This window comes from Cladophialophora immunda (assembly GCF_000835495.1).
Source record: "Cladophialophora immunda strain CBS 83496 unplaced genomic scaffold supercont1.4, whole genome shotgun sequence".
NCBI lineage: Eukaryota > Fungi > Ascomycota > Eurotiomycetes > Chaetothyriales > Herpotrichiellaceae > Cladophialophora > Cladophialophora immunda.
This window is the reverse complement of record NW_015622544.1, coordinates 2,632,153-2,650,232: the sequence shown is the minus strand read 5'-3', so window position 1 is coordinate 2,650,232 and position 18,080 is coordinate 2,632,153. Positions and strand designations below refer to the sequence as shown.

General features: G+C 53.4%; 5 protein-coding genes across 5 annotated transcripts; 2 read left to right on the top strand and 3 right to left on the bottom strand.

The window, feature by feature from the left end:
- Positions 1 to 1,236: 1,236 nt before the first annotated feature.
- PV07_07302 (uncharacterized protein) lies at positions 1,237 to 2,890 on the top strand. The gene has a single exon (XM_016394370.1). It carries the CDS (start codon positions 1,277 to 1,279, stop codon positions 2,453 to 2,455), a length of 1,179 nt encoding a protein of 392 aa, XP_016247789.1. The 5' UTR covers positions 1,237 to 1,276; the 3' UTR covers positions 2,456 to 2,890.
- Positions 2,891 to 2,908: 18 nt separating this feature from the next.
- On the bottom strand, positions 2,909 to 5,247 carry PV07_07301 (uncharacterized protein). Its single transcript, XM_016394369.1, has 4 exons — positions 4,981 to 5,247; positions 4,344 to 4,913; positions 3,540 to 4,261; positions 2,909 to 3,459 (listed from the first exon to the last, which is right to left on the bottom strand). Exons 1-4 carry the CDS (start codon positions 5,057 to 5,059, stop codon positions 3,121 to 3,123), a joined length of 1,710 nt encoding a protein of 569 aa, XP_016247788.1. The 5' UTR covers positions 5,060 to 5,247; the 3' UTR covers positions 2,909 to 3,120.
- Positions 5,248 to 5,414: 167 nt separating this feature from the next.
- On the bottom strand, positions 5,415 to 7,939 carry PV07_07300 (uncharacterized protein). Its single transcript, XM_016394368.1, has 2 exons — positions 7,637 to 7,939; positions 5,415 to 7,586 (listed from the first exon to the last, which is right to left on the bottom strand). The coding sequence occupies exons 1-2, from the start codon at positions 7,690 to 7,692 to the stop codon at positions 5,636 to 5,638; spliced, it is 2,007 nt and encodes a 668-aa protein (XP_016247787.1). The 5' UTR covers positions 7,693 to 7,939; the 3' UTR covers positions 5,415 to 5,635.
- A 3,807-nt stretch (positions 7,940 to 11,746) lies between these two features.
- PV07_07299 (uncharacterized protein) lies at positions 11,747 to 12,391 on the top strand (the record flags this gene model as incomplete). The annotated part of the gene is made up of 1 exon (XM_016394367.1): positions 11,747 to 12,391. One exon carries the CDS (start codon positions 11,747 to 11,749, stop codon positions 12,389 to 12,391), a length of 645 nt encoding a protein of 214 aa, XP_016247786.1.
- A 3,430-nt stretch (positions 12,392 to 15,821) lies between these two features.
- On the bottom strand, positions 15,822 to 17,655 carry PV07_07298 (uncharacterized protein). The gene is made up of 3 exons (XM_016394366.1): positions 17,282 to 17,655; positions 16,835 to 17,119; positions 15,822 to 16,761 (listed from the first exon to the last, which is right to left on the bottom strand). The coding sequence occupies exons 1-3, from the start codon at positions 17,345 to 17,347 to the stop codon at positions 16,033 to 16,035; spliced, it is 1,080 nt and encodes a 359-aa protein (XP_016247785.1). The 5' UTR covers positions 17,348 to 17,655; the 3' UTR covers positions 15,822 to 16,032.
- Positions 17,656 to 18,080: the final 425 nt, after the last annotated feature.

Genomic DNA, 18,080 nt, shown 5'->3' with positions numbered 1-18,080 from the left:
TTGGCTCATTTAAGCTCATCATGGCGAATCTGGCTCTTGTTATCATCATTTGCTTTGCTTTTTGCGCTGAACAGCAGGATCTGTGCTGCCAACGTCCCAAAATCCAGCGCCGTTGAAGGGACCTCCCATGATCAGCAGATTCGACAGGTAGAGCAGGCTTTCGAAGATGCAGTGTTACTGGCAAGAGTGGCGGCAGCAACATTTGGTCCGTGTGAAGAAGTCTTCCTCCGCTACTTTCGGCCTCTAGAAGCAGCATTCGTGAAACACGTCTTCCAGACAATGGCAAATATCCCGCTCAACCAGGAACTCGACAGTAACAATGTGATTGAAGTATTTTTCGAGCGTGTCAGTGGCTCAAGTCCTGCAAACAAAATTTGGTCAACTGGAAATTGCATATGGAAATCATCCCACCCTTCCGGAAAACAAGCAGACTGAGGCAAGGCCGTCACCAAAGGTGAAGGTGGGACCACCGCCGAGTTTGCTTTCATAGATCCCCGCGTCCTGGGAGACGTTGCACTTGATGATAGTGACTGGATGACTTCTCCAGACGGCGTTCTCCTGCACGAGCTCCTACATTGGATCTTTCTCTCGGAAGAAATCCACGGGTTCTCGGATATAGTTGACAAGAACGACGACGATTTCCCTCAAATCATTGACTTCTATGAGTAAGCATGTTCAAATCCACTTTCATGTACTTCAAGGCGAGCAGGCACGTAACATCATTTTTGCCGTTCCACTGACCGATCAATTGCAGGGGGGCCCAACCCACCTGACGGATATGACCATTCCATGCGAAGCAACTCAGAAATCTAGGTGCGTACGTCGCCATACAGAATGTCGACACGTACCGCTGTTACCCTCAGTCCAAATACTGGGCTTGGAAGTGTAGGAAGCCCTTTGGACCGGCGCAGGGTGACGAGGATAATTGTCCAAGGGGATCCCGAGACTGGAGATGATTGAGGCCACTGGAGGCGACCAGTGAGAGAGGGCTAGGGCTTTGGAGTTGTTCTAGTCAAAACCTGGCTTTGCCAAGCAGCACTGCGGTGGAAGCTCATCTCGGACCATGAAAATTGATGTTGGTGGTAATATCAATCTGAACTTGTCGTCCGCGTAGATGGCAGCGGTTGGTTGATCGTTCAAGGGCGGCATGGTGCAATGTCCATATCTAGTTTACTCCACTTTGCCCCTAAAAAGCAGCGGGGAATTGACTTGTGTCTCCGTCTGCGTCTCCGATCACATTCCCGCCTGCAACTGTCCCTCGCGAGCAACATTTTCAATGCTGGCAAGATGCTCGAGAGAGGCGCCGAACAACTTCAAGAGAGCTTTCAGGCCGCTATGGCTGGGGCCATGGAGGCGGTTCAGCTCGTCGACTCTCGAAAATCAACCCAAGCCCCCTAATGCAAACAAGCACTCTCCGAATCGAGCCTATCGACGTCTCGCCGTTGGAGTCGCACTGGGAGGTGGTCTATACGGACTTTGGCAGGCATACCTATACTCGCTGAAACGCGACTCGTTCGTCGCTTACACGCTCACTGCAAAGGAACCTGTCTCCTCGACCGCAAGCATATTTCACCTGGTACCGAAGCGACAAAACCAGAATTACGAGATTTACAAAGATGCTTGGAGGAGAGGTATCTGGAACGTCCAGTTCAAGCAGCCGCAGCTCCAGATAGTCAGAGCATACACACCATTACCGCCCACTGATGAGAAGACTGCAGAAGAGAAGGGCGAAATCAGGTTCTTGATACGAAAGGATCCATATGGCGAGGTCTCAAGTTACCTTCACAGGCTGCCCATTGGCGCCGACATCGAAATGCGAGGACCTAGCTTAGAGTACGAATTGACTCCAGAGGTGCGGCAAGTGGTTTTCTTTGCGGGAGGCACGGGCATTGCACCCGCTTTGCAGGTGGCACACGCCCTATTTGAAGGCAGCAGCCCTGCAGCAAGTCACGAAGCAAACAAAGACCGAAAGTTGCATATCTTATGGGCAAACAGAATGCGAGAAGACTGCGTGGGTGGCGTCAGCGATGAACCCCCTGCGGAGAGGTCGCCTCCTAAGCCGACCTGGTCAGGCTTCTTCTCGAAGCCGAAACAGAAACCACTACCGCCAGTTTCTGAGAAGAAAGGTGTCATCGTGCAAGAACTAGAGGCTTTGAAACAAAGGTACCCAGGCCAGATCACGGTGGAATACTTTGTCAATGCTGAGGATACATGGATCGATGAAGACGCGGTTTTGCGGGCACTGTCCCGATTTGATGACAAGGACTTCTCGACAGGGTACGCAACGTCTCAGGAAAAGAGGCAGATTCTCATCTCTGGGCCACCTGGCTTCATTGCCTATCTTGCCGGTCCCAAGGAATGGAGAAATGGGAGGGAAGAACAAGGCGCCGTCAGTAAGCTTGTCGCGCATGCCATTTCCAAAAACCCCCACAATGTCAAGGTGTGGAAAATATGAGGGAGACTCAAACCATGATCTTCGACCCACTGCCATCCAAAAGCACCAGCGCTTACCGTTACGAGCTCCGTCGGACGTGTCGCTGAGGTTGACGCATTGACCAGTACACAGAATGTGATGCTGATTCCTCCCAGCCTGGGGTTCAGTGTCCAGAATGACTTGGATCACTAGTCGATGTCAACACAGAACCCGGCGATGGTTCTTTTCATGTTGGCATCCAGTGCTAATATTGGCCATTCAACTCAAGGCACAGCCCATCCCATCATCCGCGGTCGCCGTTGCAACAGGGCCAGCAGATCTTTGACAGGCTTCCTTGGCAGCAAGATACATTGAGCGGTCAATCCGCTGCTGTAAGGCATTGCCACTCTTGGACAGTGTCGTAATTGTTAGAGGAGCTTCATAATTCTCAATCAGACTTCCTTATCTCCTCCCAAGGGTATGAGACTCCGAACGTAAGAGTTCTTTCGAGATCCACTTCTCTGTGAACCTCATTAGCATGTGCCTTTGCCATTTGAACCACCACCTTTCCAAGTTCTAGCAGAGATCTACTCTCCTTCTACTCTATATTGCCCCTTTGCTCTATCCCTGGCTCCCTGGAACCAGTTCTATGCCCATCCCATCCCATTCCACTGCAGATCATCTACGAAATCACTCCCCCACCCCTATCAAATCTTCGCCTGCTCACCGGCCCTCTCCCGCTTAGCCATCTCCCTCAAATCTTTGCGGAGGATCTTCCCGCTGGGACTCTTCGGGATCGCGTCCAGATAGACCACGCCGCCGCGGAGCTGCTTGTGCTGCGCCAGGTTCCGCCTCACGAAATCCTTGATCTCCTGCTCCGATACCCGGGCCTTGTCCGCGACCACGTAGGCGCGCGGGATCTCGTTCCCGAAACCCGCGGGCTCGGGGATGCCGATGACCGCGGCGTCCTGGATCAGTGGGTGCGAGAGCAGGAGGGCCTCGAGTTCCGCAGGCGCGATCTGCAGGCCCTTGTATTTGATGAGTTCCTGTTATGGCGGTCAGTACATTCGACTTCGTGGACTTGTGGGAACGCAGATCCAGGAAGAGCAGAGGGGATTGAACATACCTTCTTCCGATCCACCACGTAAAACATCCCGTTCCTGCACAGGCCAATGTCCCCCGTCTTGAACCACATGCCGTCGCTCGTGAAGCTGTCTCTCGTCGCGGTCTCGTTGTCCCAATACCCCTTGGTGACCATGGGCCCTTGCATGATGAACTCTCCCTCCAGCCCTTCCTCCATGTCATTTTCCTCATCGTCCACGATCCGCATCCTCACGTTCGGCAGCAGCGGACTGACCGAGCCTGTCTTGTCGTCTTGGTCCCACGGCATGCCCGTCACGGAGCCGGTCGTTTCGCTCAGCCCCCACGTCTGGCTGATCTGGCAGCCCAGCTTCTTCTCTGCCATGGCCTGCAGCTCCGCGCCCATTGGCGCGGCGCCGCCGACCGCGTGCACCAGAGTCTTGAACTGATCCGTCACCAGCGGACTCTTCGCGATGAGCAGATATATCGGCGGCACGGTGAAGAAATGGGTGATCCGGAACTTCTTGTTGTACTCGAGAAATTTGGGGAAGTCGAATTTCGGCATCCAGTAGACGGGGCCGCCAGCGATTGATGGGTTGACGTAGTAGCCCTGGCAGCCGGCGATGTGCGCGGCGGGCAGGTGAGCCAAGGTTCGATATTCAAAGCTGAAGGAAGGGTTGAGCCGGCGTTGGCGAGCGAAGTATTCTCGGATCATGTATTGGGGGATGAGACCTTCGGAGACAAGGTTGGTGTGCGAGATGTTGACTCCTGAGAGTTGCAAAGGTAGCAGAGGTCAGCAAAAGCCCTCTATGTGACCACGTCAGGCCCAGAGATGCAGACGACACCTTACCTTTCGGTACGCCCGTCGTCCCACTGCTGTACAGTAGACAGACCACCCTCTCCTCCAAGACTTTCTTGTCCGTAATTCTTTCCCATTCGAGCTCCTCCTCTTTCTTCCAGCCGTCCTGGATCAGATTTCTGCCCTTCCGCTCCACGTCCTGTAATACTCTCTTTCCACTCATCGACTCCAGCACCAAAACCCTGTCTAGCGGGACATTGCACTCCTTCGCCGCCCGTATGGCGACCTCCACACAGTCGGGGCTGCAAACAATCAAATCACTCTTCCCCTGCTTGACCTGTCGCGCCAACTCCAGGGCTGTAAATGATGAGCTTGCTGCGCTAAATACCCCTCCGGCCGCAATTACTCCATAAAAGACATTTGAGAGCAGAATCTGGCCGGAGGAGATGCACACCACAACGTCCTTGCCTGGACCACTTGCGCCGATGCCAAACTGGTGGCGGAAGACATGGGCGAGGCGCTTGGTGTAGGTCCTTGCTTGTGCCTTGGTGACGCAGTTTGAGGGCAGAGCGGCTTCGGCATGGAGAATGGTCGACTCGGTGGTCCACGATTCGGGAGATTCTAGACAGTATCCGCGACTTAGAAGAGTGTTGAGGGCGTACGCGAAACCAAGACAACAAGGACTCACCGTATATCAGGGTCAAAATATCGATTTCGGGGAGCTCATAGTCCCTGGAGGGCAGATAGATCGTCTTGCGAGGCGGCATTGTGAGGAAATGGCTGGTCCCAGACTGTCCGACTTTCAGGGCGGGTGCATGCGCGAGATCTGGCTATTCCTGGAGCTCTCCCCAGATATATTTGCAGACTGTTGTAACGTACGCATCTTGGCGGACAAGGCAGCTCTGCTAGAAGCCCGCCGTGCACTGACTCGACAACAGGCACAGTTCCCGGGCTGGGAGGAGAAGTGGGAGACATGCAACCGAAGTCACGTCGATGATGCCGAGGCCGCATGCGGATAAACTTCGCCGCTCTGCCATTGGCGCGCACCCCAGACTTCTGCAGCCTCGGCCCCCTCAATTCCTGGGGCACATATTATTACGGAGTACAGCATGCGATGATCATGGAAAATTGTAGGGGATTAAATTATGTGTGTGTTCGACAACGGTTATCTTCAGTCCCAGCTGCTTTCCCTGGGCTACCGCAACCCCCCTTTTCCGGCTCATAATAGTTGAATGGTCATGGATCGCTCAGGCTGAATTCTATCCAAACACCTCCAACACCATTGAGACAATCCAGAAAAGAACGATATCTGAAAGTCAGAAAGCAGAGCAAAGGAGTGATGTCTACCGCCTGGGGGTTGTGGGAGTCGTAACACCGTTTGATCGGTTGTCTCGACCATCATCACTCTGTCCGGCATCGTGATGTCCATCCCCGATCATGCCCTGCATGAAAGTTATATAATCGTATTTGGGCACGTCTCGATCTGCTTCCATGTCGGGCCCTGTATGTTCGGGCATACTTTGCAACAGATCTTCGATGAGGTCATCTGGAATCAACGAATGCCTGAGATCCATTTCCGTGACATAAGGTTTCCCGTCTGCCACTTCGCGGAAGGATTGGAACACCTGTTCGGCGCTGTTCTGGTCTTCGGTCACGGCGACCATGAAGCGGATGAATTGCTCGAAGCCCACGCCACGAGACTCCCTCTGCCGCCGAGAGATCGGCGACATGGACGGGTCGATCCCGGTGTGACACACCTCCAGGAACTTCTCGTGCATCTCTTGTTCGTCATACACCAGTCCAAGGCTGGCCAATGCGGCGCTGAACTCCAACTCGGTCAGGGTGTTTGTGCCGTCTCGGTCAAAATGTCGAAATACGGACTCGAACTCCTCGAGCTGAATTGGCGTTAGGTTCGTCATGTTGCGCGCGACCATTTGGTTTTCGAGGAAGGTCAGCTTTTTCTGCACACTCGTCCTTACTAGGCTCAGCTCGTACAACAACTCATCGTAGGTGTAAGTTGTATAGTCGTTTTCATCAATGTTGGCCTCCTGGCACTTCTCATCAAGGATAGCTATTCCTTCCAGATACTGTTCGAGCGGTCCTAGGTTCGCCGACAAACGTTGGGCGTGGTCCAGTTGATCTTCGACATCACCCTCCAACCCCGAGATAGCCAAAGAAAGCGTGTTCAGAGTCAATGCAAAGTCGTTGGCCTTGTCCGCAAAGCTCCTTCTCAGAGCGTTCTTGATGTCTCGGATGGTTTCATTGATCAGTTTGCTCCTCGCATGCTCGTCGGTGCTCAACGCCGCCCATTCATGGTCAAGCACTTCCAGTCGTAGGTCTGCGGGAGGTTGGTATGGACGCAGGCGGTACGTGGACAATTTCGTCTTGATGTTGCCGAGCAGGGCTGAGAGATCGGACTTTTCTGCGACCCATCTTCTTTTCTGGTTCCGTTTGTAGCTGGCAAGTTCATTGGCTTGGGCTTTGGCATCCGAATATGTTCCCTCGAACCTGGAATCACGCCAGATCTGTCGTTGGTGCCTAATCTGTTGCAGAAGAGCACGCATTCTCTTCTCATACGCCGACTCCATCTCCCAAGCGCCCTGCATATTGCTCACAAACTTCTCGACCCTCCTGCCCGCGTTCTCCACCCGTTCCATTGCACTAAATGCGTGGAACCAGTAGGCAATGTATGTCATGAGTGATCGCTCGTCGGGCTTAGGGACGTCCGCAACATCCTCCACGTCGAGCAGGTCGGGAATACCGATCTCTTTTGAAGCGATATCAAATGCTAGTTTCATGTTCCCCTTGTGATCCGACTTATCCAATGTGTCGAAATCGATGAGGTCGGGGCGATGGATGTCGAGTAAGGCACAGAAAGCAAGCCCATCATTCCACGAAGAAGAGAAGTCCCGCACTTCGACCCCTTCATAACATGCAGTCTTTCGCTGGCACCAGAGGAGGAGGCCTTCTTTGGCCGTCAAGCCCTCTTCGTTGATGTCAGAGATGGTAAACCGCAGAATGAGCGTCCATATTAGACCCAGGATAATTTTTCTGTTGCCATCAACGACGTCTTCGGCGCCGATGTTAGTCATCTGGATACCGCGGCTCTTGATGAATTCCAGTGATTTGTTGACATTTTCAAACCTCTGTACCCGCAGTCTCGGGTTTGAGGCATATCGACCGAGGGACTCATTACTCAGGACTTCTAGCAGGTGGATAAGAATGATACCGTCGGATAGATCGGTCACAAGGCTTTTGACGGCGACTTCGCGCGAGACGATCTTGTTATTGAGCCTAATGGCATCAGTCCGCATTCACGGAACGGTTGGGGTCCTCATGCGTACCATTTTGTAAAGGTCTTCTCTTGCACATTCACCCATTGCTTCTCCAGCAATACCATGGCTGCATGTCAGACGCAAGTCGGCTCAGATACGTAGCTTTTCCTTCTGATTTTGCTTCGGGAGGAAGTGGAGAAGGGCACGAGGCTTCCGCAACGGCCAGGCTGTGATGGACGAGAAAGAGTTGGTATCCAAGATATTCCCAAGAGTCGATAGAATGGTCGGTTGAAGAGAAGGGAAGATGAGCTGAAGTTCAATTGTCAGCCTAACATAATCATGAGACAGAGAACGAACAGGAGGGATTCTTCTTCACTCCGTGACAGCTGAGGATTGCAGCTGAAAGGCTGCTTTCCGGGTTAGGCGAGGGGTCTGTCTTCGGCTAACCTTCCCGTTGGTGGATTCCAATGTCAACAAAGGCGATGCCGAATCGGTCGGCGGAGAAACCAGCCCAGAGTCAAGTTTCCGCCAATCACATTCCTTCCCTTGCTTCGGGTATTCTGATTCGAGCTCAGGCGCCATGTCTGCCAATCTCACGAGCTTCTCTCCCTTTGCCAGGCGAGATTGCATTGTAATGCGTGGACCTCCTTATAAAGCATTACATCCAACACCAGTTCGTGTGCTTCCTGCCTGTCCAATGTACGAGTATCCAGAAACCCGTGCTCTGGTGCTTATAGGTGCAGCTATTGTTACCTGGTCTTGCGAAGAGGCTTTCAATGGTCAATGACGACATGACTTTGAAAGGGCCTGTGGCATCAGCCAGTGAGCACGAGGCTGAGATGGCATTCAAAAAGTTTGAGGGATTAACTAGGCATCTAGCCTGTCCAAGGTCCTACATTGTGCTTCAATCTCCCAGAACACCATTTGTTTGGGAGTTCCTGGCAATATGGGATCCTTAACGTCGGCTCCTGAAAAACGATGCTGGGTGACCTTGGTGACAAAACCAACATATCTTCCCGGTGTCATTGTCCTAGCTCATACTCTTGACAAACACAAATCGAATTATCCTCTGCTGGTGCAATACACTGACTCGTTGGGAGACAAGGCTCTCGCTGCCCTCCAAGAAGAAGCCGAGAACTATGGCAGGATACAACTTGAACGAGTTCCCCTTTTGCTGCCTAGGAAGGATCAGGAGAATACTGGCAGTGTTGCTGAACGCTTCAAAGACACATTTACCAAACTCCGGGCCTTCGAGATCTACAAGCTAGGTTTCACGAGAGCCGTCTTTCTGGATGCCGATATGGCTGTCTTCCAGAATTCCGACGACATCTTCGAATTCAAACTGCCAGCTCGTGACTGGATCGGTGCCAATCACGCCTGTGTGTGTAATCTGGATCGTGATCCATGGGCTCCATCCGAATGGAACAAGGGCAATTGTGCGTATACACCGTTGAACCAACCTGACGAAGTGGCCCCAGAGATTACCTCAAAATGTCGGCCCACCTACCACCTCTTAAACAGCGGGATGTTTCTCTTCGATCCCTCCGAGCAGCTGTGGAGCAGAATGCTTCGTTTCTTTGATGCCAGCGACCAGCTAAAGAACTATCAGTTCCCGGATCAGGACTTCCTCGCCGAATTTTTCTGTGGCAAGTGGCATCCTCTGTCCTGGAAATACAATGCTTTAAAGACCATGAGGTATTGGCACCCTCGGATATGGTCCGATGACAATCTCGTGGTGCTTCATTATATTGTCGACAAGCCCTGGGAGCGGCAAGTCAGCCTCGATGGTGTTGCAGGCCACCTTGGTAGAGACGGAGAAACACATCAATGGTGGTGGAACATATTTCGTGAGTGGAGAACACACCGACAAGAAATGCAGCCGGAGGGTATAGGGCTTGTGACGGTGGACGAGCTGGTCGATACCGAGGCCCCGTTTACCGAGAAGACTCCACTGCCTCAGGATGTTGGCAAATCCCAGGATGTTTTGCCTTATCCTTGATTCAACGGTTTGGTATCAACAGTGGGTCTCATGAGTTAGGTTGGGAAGTTTTCCTTCTCCCACCTGAATTTGGCCAACGCTCCTGGGCGAAAGTCTTGGAACATCGAAACAAATCTATGGTCCATTCATGACAACCACTTGCGTCTTTGCATACAGGGTGATTTGCCAGCCGTTCTCGCTTGGCCAAGTGTGTGCCAGGAGTTACAATTCCGAGTTGATTCCTCAGCCTTGCTCAGCCTTGTCCAGCCTTGTCAGTTTTTGGTGGTATGGCTCCCCCCTTTGATATTATTCTGGCATGCAGTTGCTTCCAGAGACATCACCGCCGACCCCGTCACCGGCAATACAATATTCCGATCCGCACGCTAGCGCACTAATTGAAGTATTTCCTTCACAAAGGGCAGATCGGCCGACTGCCTTAGTCCCGTGACTTTGTGGGCACCTGGGTCCCATTCACTGCCTGCGGTCCTATTTGCATTGCCAACCTGCCTATGCAATCAACTACCTGCATCTTGTTCTTTCGGTCACTCTTTATGCAAGCGCGTTCCCCACCCGTCGCTCTCTCCCGTCCTTCATTCCCACCTTTCCTCTCAAGCAGGCGCCCGAGCAGCTCGACAGGAAGCATATCATCAGTTGCTTTCTGAGAGAAAATCATGGCTGTGAGTCCAGATCCGTTGGTTTCTCACCGGATCTTTGTCACAATCTGGTGTGACTTAGATTGACACGACGCGTACAGATCAAATACCTTCTTTTCGATTGTGACAACACCCTGGTGCTCTCTGAAGACATTGCTTTTGACGTTTGTAGTGGGATAGTCAACGAGATCCTGGAGAAGAAAGGCATTGACGTTCGCTATTCATCCGAAGACCTGATCTCTCAGTTCGTTGGCCTCAACTTCCGCAACATCATGGCTATCCTGCAGCAACAACTCGGCTTCACTCTGGACCACGATGAACTACGGGCCTACGTCAAGCTCGAGGAGGATCGTGTGGTTGAACAGATCGAGGCGAAAGCTGAGCCCTGCCCTGGATCGATCGAGGCGCTCCAGAAGCTTCGTCAACAAGGCAAATACAAGCTGGCTGTCGTCTCCTCCTCGTCCATTCGACGCATTAAAGCTTGCCTTGTGAAAGCAGGCCACGACAGATTCTTCCACCCGGACAACATCTTTTCGGCTACCGACTCATTGCCATTTCCAACCAGCAAGCCAAACCCTGCCGTCTACCTTCACGCCCTTCAGCAGCTTGGGGCCGGTGCAAAAGAATGCTTGACTACCGAAGATAGCGGGTCCGGGGCTCTGGCAGCTGTGAATGGAAAAATACCATGCTTGGGATATGTTGGTTCCACACACACAAGAGGCCAGAAGCACGAAATGGCCAACCACCTTCTCGACACCGGGTGCAAGCGCATCATGTGGGATTGGAGTGAGTACGAGAAGCTGTTGGCCGACATTGACAGTAAAAAGTGACCCTACCTTCCAGCCACCGGAAGATTTGACGGCAGATTTGCTGATGTGTCGAGAGACACGACTGCACTGCGGTGGTCTATCAGCATACGAGTAATATGACGTACAACTGAGATGGAATACTGTGTTATACACACTCGCTTTAACGGTGGACACGGACCAGGACTGCCCCCACAGGCGGCTACAAGGCACAAACATTGTAGGAGCTTGATAACTTCAACACACTCCTTTGATTGATGTATGCAAACATTAGCCCAAGCAAACAAGTCCACCGACCACAGTGGTTATGTGGCTTTGTCAATCTCTATTTGTCTCAAGTGGAGTTTCACAACTAGAAAGAACGTGCTCTGCATGTACATGTTCGCGATTGATCTGCCTGCGCAGCCTGCGTGTTAGAAAACCAGCGCACCTTCCAGGTTGGAAAATCCTCCATGTCACCTTCACCACTGGACTTATTCTACACTGTGAAAACGAAGCGTCCTTCTCACCCCTCGAATGAATCAGGAGGCCATCCCTTTGATCACATTGACACATTGGGCGGGTGAGGTTCCAGCCCTCCCTTACGTTGTCTCAAATCAGACTTACTCAACCCCCTTGCATACCACCCAACCGGATCGCCCAACGACAAACTTCTCCACCTCGTCTCTACCAGCACAGCAAAACGTGGAATTCACTCTCCCGGAATAAGGGATAGCAGGAAACCCTAGGGAACTGTTTAAAAATGGACGGATCTCCACGGGGACGAAAGAGATGCTTCTCAACTTTCAGCGAGCAGACGACACCCGAAGATCCATCACCTACTGCGACACAATCCAGTCCTCTACTACAGGATCATGAATCACCTTTCAGCATAAAGATGCCCATGCCTCTACATCACCCCACGGCCGGGCTGTTGAGAACCCAGTCTCCATTAGCGGGTCAACTTATGTTGTCGTTCCCCGTTCAATTCCATCGGACGCCCACACCGCTGGCTCGCACTCTCGATGCACCGCTTCCTCACTCTTACGGCTCGTTGGTAACGCTTGATCCGGCCTCGCTGTCCCCCATCCCAGATCCCGTTGCGGTCGCAGAGATCAAACGTCTTATCCCCCAGGTTCTCCAGTCAACGGGGTACAAGGACGTCACCGAAATGGTCGCGGCGTTGACGGCGGACAAGCCCAGCACGACGGCAACTGCAGATGATGTCGACGGACCGACACTGGCATCGGATCAGATTGTTGACGAACTCGTCGAGGACTACACGGCAGAGATGGCGGGAGCAGAATTTGACGCTTTCTTGAGCCAGATGTCAGACCAAGACTTCAAGGATCTTCCTGAAACGGACGAGCATGTTGATTCAGGGACGCAGCAAACCGGGATGACATAGGTCAAGTCCAAACCGTGCAGGACTGCGCGTTTTTGTAAATGGCAACTTTTGAACGCTACTGCCTCCAAATCAACGAGCACTGTTTGGAAAGTGCCTTTCTGAGGGAGGATCTTTGCTAAAATGACCGAATGACATATCAATTCAAATACCCAAGCGCAACAATCGACGCGGCACTTCTTGCGGAACTTGTTGTTTCCTGTGATTTCTTTTATCTTTTTTGGGCTTGTCTGGTTTCCTCTAATCCCCGAGTTGTTCCTGAAGATATTTTCCCAAGCCATTCCATTGCCATACTGGATTTCTCTCGCCCGTTGTCATGCCTCTTGTAGAATCTGCGTGAATCCCTCTCTTCCAAGTAGTCCCGGTCAAATGGAAACCATAAAGAAAGGTCTCTCTTGTTCGTAGTCCGTCCTCTTGCGTTGGAGATCCAGCTACGCGATAGTAGTGGCTTGTAGGAACTTCTGATCACGATCTCATATCGCTGGCCTGGCTCTCTGTGGTCGTGGGAAACGTGAAAGGCTGTGAAGTGACGTCAATGCTCATGGCTGGGCAAAGTCTGGGCATTTCATGGTATACAAGTAGAGGCTCGTAGCCTTTGTCCTTACCTTTCTCTTTCTCCCTCCCGTTCACCACGAGCGTCCCCAGATCAGTTCAGGCCATGATTGAGCTTCCCAACGAGAGGCTTTTGTTCTTCTCCGCTGCGAGCGAGAAGTCATGGAGAGTGGTCCGAGAGGCGACAGTGTACAAGCTCAAAGTACACCACGACGACGAAATGGAATGTCCTGACAATTGTAGAGCACTGTGCAAGCTGCAATATGGGCCACTGGAGGGTGCTCCTGGTCCATTTGCACCGCCGGATCTTTATACCAGACCGCGTTCCTCGCTAGCGCCGTATTTCACTCACAGGGCAGGGCAGGGCAGTTCGCTCGATCAAAAGTCTCGACTGAAACTTTTCACACTCCCTCACCTTACCTTTCATCAACACCTCTCCCACATTGTCGAGATTTTCTTGTAACATCATCTTTCCTTTGTCGCGCCGCTTGTTGTAATCATCAACACCATCCGTCAAGCGCCTGTCCACGCTCGCACAAGGCTGGATCTCCTACCTTCCGAATATGGGCGCGCCGAGACCTCTTCTGCCGGCGCCGGCGAATGAGAATCAGTCCATGGACCCGCGTGGCGTCAGCATCGCTGGGGCAGCGCCAGTGAGCAGTGAAGCCCCGACCAGCACCGCCTTCGCTCAAGGTGACGCTGTCGATGAGGAGTTTGCCTTTTTGCGTGTGCTTCTCGAAGCTGAACTGGTAAGCGATGAAAGCCCATCAGTTCCCTGAACATTGTCGTTGACGCGTCTTCAGAATGGCACTGCCCTACCAGACTTCTCCTTCACCGGATTGCTCGAAGGCGACGCAGTCAATAACACTCCCGGTTTTGCTGTCACTGACAATTTCATGAATGGCCTTGCTCCTCTTGGCAACAACACTCCTGGTTTTGCTGCCACTGACAACATCAGCCATGAGTTTTTTCCCACTGGCAATTTCATAAACAATCTTGCTCCTCTTGACAACAACACCCATGGTTTTGCTTCCACTGGCAATTTCATGAACGACATGGCTCCTCTTGACAACAACACCGGCGGGTTTGCTGCCACTGACACCACGACTCAAGGTCTTGCTGCCACTGGCACCAATTACCCACCTCCTGGACTTGACTCTTTCTTCGACTTGGAGGCAGCCAGCCATCCTGTGGGGACAGGCGTCACCGATGACATGGCCTTGAACGGTGTTGGTTCTCAATTCGATGCCCCCAAGGACATGCACCCAGGAACAGTCAATGCGAAAGTCTGGCAGAACGGCAAGTACATACCTTGCCGATGTGCGACGACAAACTGACCATCTGCTGCTCCAGATCCATCTGTTTTCCCGCCTGGTTTCGAGTCGGCTTCAAATGTGGCGTCCAGCACTCCAATTCGCTTTAACCCATACGCGGTGGAAGGGCTTAAGTCGGCGTCGAATGGGCCGCCCTACAAGGTGCCGCCCTATAATCCAATTCGCTTTAACCCATACGTGGTTGAAGAGTTCGAGCCAGCGTCAAATGGAGAAGCGTCCAGCATTCCGATTCGCTTTAACCCATACGCGGTGGAAGGGCTCGAAGGGGAACTGCCAGACCTCGATGCCTTGACGCGCGAATTCGTCAGGGGTGCAGCAGTCGACCTTCCCAACCTTGGCGCCAGCGATACAGTTACTGAACCTGTTCAAAACAGCTCTCTCTCCGCACAAACTAAGTCCGTCACTCGTCGTCGAAAAACGCCAGAGTACAAGTTCATCGACGTAATGCCCTGCGACGCTGCAGCTGCTCAAGTCAATAGCAAGATGAGCAAGGACACTCACGGTCATCTTTCCTCTGGCCTCCACACTCCTACCAACATGCCCTGCGCTGTCAATGTCGGTGGTGTCGATCCTCCTGCGACTAGCGAGCTCGCCGTCCATGCTATTCCTGCTGGTGTTGCCGTGAAGGATGACGAGGACAAAGCCGAGAAACCAAATACTAGAAAACGCAAGGCGGATGATGCGAACAACGACACTGACACTGGGTCTGGCAACGCCAACAAGGAGCCTGAAAATCCACAGAAGAAAAACAAGAATGGCAAGGGCTATGGTCCGCGCATCGACGTGAGCCAGCCTGCCATGGTCAGCGCAATGGGCCCATTCATCAGACATAACGGCGAACGCACCCGCGACCGAGGTGTCTTGCAGCAAACCAACCAAGACCCCAACGCTCCGAAATGGACTCGCCGTATGCCCTCTCTGCTCGACTGCACCGATCCCTACATGTGTCCCGGCCGCAACCTGAACTGCTTCCACGCCTTCCAGAACACCACGGGCTACTTCCTTCACGTCGAAAATGTCCACGGATTCTCACGGAGCATGATGAACAAGCCCGAGTTCAAACACATCAAAGCCACCTTCGAGCCGCATCCGGAGTCTTGGTGGATTGCTAGGGGGCAGGACACTGAGTACCAGGGGACGGACCGCAAGCAGATCAACGCCCGTCGCCGCATGAAGGCGGGGATGCGCAGCAACGACCCCAACTACGTGGAGGAGGTGTATGTCCGGACCCCTGCTGCGCGTTCGGCTGCGAACGCAGCTGCGAACCCTGTCGGCAACAAGAAGGCCAGCAAGAAGACTGCCAAGAACTAGTGTGAGGATATCTTGGATACGTCGTTTGTCGTGTGTGCCGAGCGTGTGAGAGTCCCCTCTGTGAAGTGAGGGTGAAGTGAACTGTGTGTGCTGTGTCAAGATTCACAGTCGAAGGTCGATAGGAGCTTGGCGCCAAGCCATAATTAGTCAGGAACCACACAAGAGATAGCCAATGAGCATTAAGCATGATTCATGCAAATCAACTTCCCTCTCCCACCCCTTTCCCCTCCCCATTGCGCCGCCTGTAATCACGGTGAGAACACAGAGAACGCTGATCTATACACCGTGACCACCTCCAGCGTTTCCCTTCTCTTGTACCGCCCGCCAACCCATCCTTGTCTTGTAGGAAGGCGCGAAACTTCCACATGGTTACGCCGAGGCGGACCGCTGGCGTCTCGACTCTACATCCCACGCCCTCTCACTCGTCAATGCCTCTCTGAGGCCCATTTACTCCTCGATCCTCTTGCCCTGCTCATCGAACCTCACGACCTTGCCCGTCAGCAGGCTCTCCTGCAACGCGCGCCCGATCTTCATGACCATGAACCCGGTCTCCAATGGCACGGGCACCTCCTTGCCCTCGAGCACGGAGGCGACAAACTCCTGGGCCTCGGTGGCAAACGCCTCCTCAAACCGCTGCCAGTACTCGGGCTGGACCTCGTGCCTCATGCCCGTCTTGTCCGCGACGACCACGTTGTTGGCCCTGGGGATGACGTTGACCATGACCTTGCCCTGGGTGCCGCTGACCTCGGTGCAGACGTCGTGGCCGTGGGACTGGGTGCGCGAGGCGTGGAAGTAGGCGATCTTGCCGCCGTGGAACTCGACCACGCCGACCCCGTTGTCCACGTCCTGGCTCTCGGCCAGCTCCGGGTGGTGCTTCAGCGTGCCCACGGCGAAGCAGGACTTCGGCGCCGGGTTGTCCATGAACCAGAGCGCCAGGTCGATGTCGTGGATCGTGCAGTCGACGAAGATGCCGCCGTTGCGCTTCGCGTAGGCGACGAAGAAGCCCGTCTCGTCCAGCAGGTCGCACGTGTTGCTGCGGACCAGGTACGCCTCGCCGATGGCGTTAGATTTGACCTTTTGGTAGGCGTCGCGGTACGACGCGTCGAAGCGCCGCGAGAACCCGGCCATCACTTTCAGGTCGGGGCGCGATTTGGCGGCGGCGATCGCGGCCGAGACCTGTACTGGGTCAAAGGAGGAGTCAGTAGGGCTCGAGGGGAGACTGGGGTCAATGGGCCGAGCGGAGACGTACTTCGTTTAGATCCGTGCTCAATGGCTTCTCGCATAGGACGTGCAGACCCTTCTCCACGGCCTTGATCGTCTGGCTGGCGTGCACGTCGGTGCTGGTCGAGATCCACACCGCTTGCAAGCCTTGGTGGTTCAACATGTCCTCGTAGCTGTCGTAGACTTTGATGCCGAAATCGACGTAGTCCTGGTTCCCGCGTGCCCATTCAGTCTCGTGGGGAGCGGCACTGCAGACTGCGACCACTCGGGCACGAGGGATGCGACCGAGGAGGGTTGCGACGTGGCGTTTGCCCTGTTGGAGCGGAACATGGTTAGCATGTCGACTGGGGGTTATAATGTCTCGAAATTGGCGGAAGCGACCGAGAGAGTGTGGATAAACATAGACAAATGCGTATATTGTAAAAATATGGCTCTTCCGCCAGGCGAAGGTTGGACAAGGAACTCAGAAACTCACCATCCGTCCCAAGCCTGCCACTGCGATGTTGAGCATCTTGCCAGTGTTTTCCACGTACGACCCCATAGCTGCCGGTACAGGCTTGTATTCTCGCCAATTGGTTCTGTGTCGAGATTTCTACTCCCAGAGTATCCTGAACGAGGACCTGCAAACTGCGCGTTTCCGTTCTCCGGTGCTTGTTATGGGGTGGAGTGATGGTAACTTGTTGAATAGCACAGAATTTGCCCACTTTGTCCGACCTTGAGCTCGATGGGATGAGGATCTTCCTGGGGAATTGGAGGGCTTTAAATATCTCCTGAGAAGCAGGCACAAATAACGCCCGCGGGACCAGTGACACCTGCAGCTTGTTGATGAGCACAGCGGATACGGTGTGGTTACTCAGGTTTATTATTGACGAGACCCGCGCCCGGTGGGGATGGGGGAGTCTCTGCATGAAAGGATGAGGAGGTGTCAGACATTGTTGATCTTTCTCCTACTGGCCGGCCGTATCTGTCTGGCAGGTGTTTCGCTGTGACGCAGGGTTTCAGACAGACAGACAGACAGGGCAGGCAAAAGCTAGAATGTCGGCAGCATACGAGTCGGTTGGGCTTCCGTTTTATACAGCGTAGCCGCCCAGCCTGGGCAAACCGGGTCGATCGAACTTGCCCTCTTGCTGAAACGCAGCTTCACTATACACCTTTCCATACTCGGTGTGAGATTTCCGAAGAATGATGGACAGTGTTTGGGGCCCTGGGGGAGTGGAAAGGGGAAATGTTCTCCGCTCGGAGAAGCGTGGGTTTTCGGTGGTGGGAATCGACAT

Coding starts and splice junctions, on each gene's coding strand:
- PV07_07302 (XM_016394370.1), top strand. CDS start 1,277: ATGCTGGCAAGATGCTCGAGAGAGGCGCCGAACAACTTCAAGAGAGCT.
- PV07_07301 (XM_016394369.1), bottom strand. CDS start 5,059: ATGCCGCCTCGCAAGACGATCTATCTGCCCTCCAGGGACTATGAGCTC. Junction 4,914..4,980: donor TATTTTGACCCTGATATACG/GTGAGTCCTTGT, acceptor GATACTGTCTAG/AATCTCCCGAATCGTGGACC. Junction 4,262..4,343: donor GACGACGGGCGTACCGAAAG/GTAAGGTGTCGT, acceptor TGCAACTCTCAG/GAGTCAACATCTCGCACACC.
- PV07_07300 (XM_016394368.1), bottom strand. CDS start 7,692: ATGGTATTGCTGGAGAAGCAATGGGTGAATGTGCAAGAGAAGACCTTT. Junction 7,587..7,636: donor GAGAAGACCTTTACAAAATG/GTACGCATGAGG, acceptor TGATGCCATTAG/GCTCAATAACAAGATCGTCT.
- PV07_07298 (XM_016394366.1), bottom strand. CDS start 17,347: ATGGGGTCGTACGTGGAAAACACTGGCAAGATGCTCAACATCGCAGTG. Junction 17,120..17,281: donor TGGCAGGCTTGGGACGGATG/GTGAGTTTCTGA, acceptor CCGCTCCAACAG/GGCAAACGCCACGTCGCAAC. Junction 16,762..16,834: donor TGAGCACGGATCTAAACGAA/GTACGTCTCCGC, acceptor GACCCAGTACAG/GTCTCGGCCGCGATCGCCGC.